The sequence below is a fragment of the Panicum virgatum genome, chromosome 8N (assembly GCF_016808335.1).
Source record: "Panicum virgatum strain AP13 chromosome 8N, P.virgatum_v5, whole genome shotgun sequence".
NCBI classification, from domain to species: domain Eukaryota; kingdom Viridiplantae; phylum Streptophyta; class Magnoliopsida; order Poales; family Poaceae; genus Panicum; species Panicum virgatum.
Window position 1 is genome coordinate 33,032,182 of NC_053152.1, and position 4,273 is coordinate 33,036,454.

Genomic DNA, 4,273 nt, shown 5'->3' on the forward strand with positions numbered 1-4,273 from the left:
TATGGAACAAAATTTATTATCTCTATATAAACTTGATACACGCAACAAAAATAATTAATTTTCATTCAAGTGATTGGGTCAATGAAATATCTAACTTTTTTGAAATCATATTTGTTATTTTGACCATGCAAAAATATATTAGGTGAACAAATTTTTTCAAACTATTGCTTTTCGACAGAAAGTGGATTCTATCACGATATTAACGTTTAAAAAGTTAATTTTACATAAAATTAAGCAATTTCATGATATTAATGAGTAGTGTGTGAGTTTGAGAGATAGTGTGTGTGCTAGTGAGATTGTGTGTGTTAGTGAGAGAGTATAGTTTGTTAATGTGAATGTAATTTCATGAAATAAATAAAATTAGTTGAGTAATCCATTATTGAATGAAAATTATAATTGAGTCTGGTAATTAAGTGAAAAATATAAAAAATGATATATATAACACATAAAGTATAATTGTACAGTACATATATAATAAAAGTATTCGAATTGCGATTACGTTTTTATACAATAATATAAAATGATTCAAGTACATGAAGGATTAGTGGTAACAGACTTTCTCTTCACAAATGTCCCTTGATTATGATCACGGCGCAAGTATGGAGCATCATCATTGGCTAGCAGGATGCATGGATCAGCATTTACTTCGAAAGGTGGAATGGCAACAAAATTATTATATTCTTCTGATAAGTCTGTCTTGTCCTCCACTCCAACGATGTTTCTCTTTCCTGATAGAACTATGTGTCGCTTAGGCTCATCCTTTTGCTTGTTTATCCCCTTTTTTGGCTTGCTGGACATGTCCTTAATGTAGAAAACCTGAGCGACATCCTGGGCTAGGACAAATGGCTCGTCTCTATACCCAAGATTGTTGAGATCAACTATTGTCATCCCATACTCATCTTTTGTTACCCCTCCTCCAGATAGCTTAACCCATTGGCAACGAAATAGAGGCACCTTGAAATTGGGACCATAATCCAGCTCCCATATCTCTTCAATGTAGCCGTAATATGTGTCCTTTTTCCCATTATTGTCCGTGGCATCCATACGAACACCGCTGTTTTGGTTGGTACTCTTTTTATCTTGGGCTATCATATAAAATGTGTTTCCATTTATCTCGTACCCTTGGTATGTTAAGATATTCCAAGATGGCCCCCCTAGCCAATAAGAATAGTTGTTCACTTATATCCATGTTATGCATTAGATGCTTCCGCAACCAGCTGCAGAAAGTGTTCATGTGCTCACGTGTAATCCATGCCTCAGACTTTTCCGGGAAATTGGAGAGCAGAATTTTCTTGTGTTCCTCGATATATGGGTCAACCAAGGATGATTGTTGAATAACCGTATAATGCGCTTTCTTGAATGAAAAATCATCTGTGCAGACATAAGATTTCTTTCCTAATGTACCCTTTCCAGTTAGTCTCCCCTCATATCGCAATTCAGGGACTCTAATCGGTTTAAGGTCATCAATAAAGTCAACACAAAAGTCAATGACCTCCTCAGTTCCATAGGCACTGGCGATGCTTCCTTCTGGACGAGCTCGATTACGAACACATTTCTTGAGTACCCCCATGAACCTTTCGAATGGGAACATGCTGTGTAGAAATACTGGTCCGGGGATATCAATCTCTTTCACAAGGTGCACTAGAAGATGTGTCATGATGTTGAAGAAAGATGGTGGAAATATCAGCTCAAAGCTAACAAGACATTGCACCACATCATTTTGCAGCTTTATCAAATTCTCCGGGTCAATTATCTTCTGAGAAACTGCGTTGAGGAAGGAACATAGCTTCACGATGGTTAACCGGACGTTATCAGGCAGAATCCCCCGCAGCACAACCGGAAGAAGTTCGGTCATAAGCACATGGCAGTCATGTGACTTGAGATTTGTAAATTTCTTCTCTGCCAAATTTAAGATTTCTTTTATATTGGATGAGTATCCAGATGGAACCTTTATACTGCTCAAGCAGTCAAACATGGATTCTTTCTCTTCCTTGCTAAGAGTATAGCTGGCAGGACTTACTATTGTCGTCCATTATCTCGCTGTTGTGGATGTAAGGCATCTCGTTCTTCCATACGTTGCAATTCTTGACGTGCTTCTACTGTATCTTTTGTCTTTCCGTACACTCCCTAGAATGCTATCAGGTTGACGCAAAAAAATTTCGTGAGGTGCGTCACATCAATTGCATGACGAACATCTAAGACTTCCCAATATGGTAGCTCCCAAAATATAGATTTCTTCTTCCACATGGGCGCCATTCCGTTTTCGTTCGGAACAGGTTGGCTACCAGATCCCTTTCCAAAAATAACTTCTAGATCTTTTTCCATGTTGAAGACGTCTTTACCACTACGGTGCATCGGTTTTGTTCGGTGGTCCGCTTGGCCTTTGAAATGCTTGCCCTTCTTTCGTACCGCATGCCTGATGGGAAGAAACCGACGATGACCCATGTATACAACCTTCTTACAGTGAGTCAACCATATATTTTCGGTATCATCTAAAAAGTGTGTGCATGCTTTGTATCCCTTATTCGAATGTCCTGACAAGTTACTAAGAGCAGGCCAGTCATTGATCGTTACGAACAGCAATGCTCGTAGGTTGAAGTTTTCCTGTTTGTATTCATCCCACATCTGTACACCTTCATCGCCCCAGAGCAATAAGAGTTCTTCGACCAATGGTCTTAGGTACACATCAATGTCATTTTCGGGCTGCTTTGGACCCGAGATAAGCACTAGCATCATGATGAACTTTCGTTTCATGCAGAGCCATGGTGGAAGATTGTACATACAAAGAGTCACAGGCCAAGTGCTATGACCACTGCTCATCTCACCAAAAGGATTCATGCCATCTGTACTCAAACCGAACCTTATGTTTCTTGCATCCAAATCAAATTCAGGGTACGTTCTATCTATTTTTCTCCACTGCGACCCATCAGCGGGGTTTCTCAACATCGAGTCTTTCTTGCGTTCCTCTTTGTGCCATCGCATCAACTTAGCATTATCTTTATTTCTAAACAGACGCTTCAAACGTGGTATTATAGGCGAATACCACATGACCTTCGCAGGAACTCTCTTCTGGGGAGGCTCCCCCTCGACATCTCCAGGATCATCTTTTCTAATCTTGTAACGCAATGCACTGCATACGGGACATGCATCCAAATTCTCGTACTCGCCTCGGTAGAGGATGCAGTCGTTGGGGCATGCATGTATCTTTTGCACTTCCAATCCTAAAGGGCAAACAAGTTGTTTGGCTTCATACGTTGTGGTAGGCAATTCGTTGTCCTTAGGAAGCATTTTTTTAACAAGTTTGAGTAATTCACCAAATCCCTTGTCAGATACACCATTTGTCGCCTTCCATTGCAGCAACTCCAAGGTGGTGCCAAGTTTCTTCAATACATTTTGACAATCTGGGTACAACAACTTATGGTGGTCCTCTATCAACTTTTGGAACTTCAACCTCTCCGTTTCACTCTCACAGTCTGCTTGCACATTGTGCAATGCCTGCCCCAGATCGTCGCTGGGATCATTTTCTGCTACATCTACTTCGGGCTCTTCCATGGGAATATCGTCATCGAATGCACCGATTCCAGCATTCCCGGAAAAGTGGTCGTCAAAATCTTCTTCTTCATTGTCTTCCATGGTAACCCCCTGTTCTCCGTGCTTCGTCCAACAAACATACTTCTCCATGAAACCATTTGTGAAAATGTGGCTGTGTAGGATTCTAGAAGATGAGTAATCCTTGTTATTGTTGCAATGAACACACGGGCAGCACATAAAACCATTCTGCTTGTTTGCCTCAGCCACAGACAAAAAATAATGCAGGCCATCAATGAATTCTTTCGAATGTCGGTCAGCATTGTACATCCATTGCCGGTCCATCTGCATTTTAAATAAATCGATTTGAATTCTTTACACGTATCGAATAAATAAAATATATCACACCTAAATTAAACTAAATGTAACATAACATGAATAATTAAAAGATCTGCAATATCCATCATACATCTTGATTAATTAAAAGGACTACTTAATCCATTACAGAACTTAACAAAGGAGTACTATACATGAAACTTAAAAATTTAGACAACAACACATAGGTTTTCAACCATCCTTGCGTTGGAACGCAGAATGCTCTAACGGATTTCTTGCTGGCACAGAAGAAGATGGCAGAGCTGAAACCTCCGAGTTTGGTGGTGACGAACCGTAACGCCGCAATAAATCCTCAAGATCAAACGGAGGTTCCTCGCCCCTTGCCATGCATTCTCTATATTCTTTTTCC

General features: G+C 40.1%; 1 protein-coding gene across 1 annotated transcript; it reads right to left on the bottom strand.

The window, feature by feature from the left end:
- Nucleotides 1–561: 561 nt before the first annotated feature.
- Nucleotides 562–3,858, bottom strand: LOC120684337 (the record flags this gene model as incomplete). Its single annotated transcript, XM_039966204.1, has 5 exons — nt 2,826–3,858; nt 2,194–2,726; nt 2,091–2,112; nt 1,282–2,019; nt 562–1,154 (listed from the first exon to the last, which is right to left on the bottom strand). Coding segments are annotated over exons 1-5 (2,919 nt in total), but the record flags the coding sequence as incomplete, so codon positions are not given.
- Between the last annotated feature and the right edge of the window lie 415 nt (nt 3,859–4,273).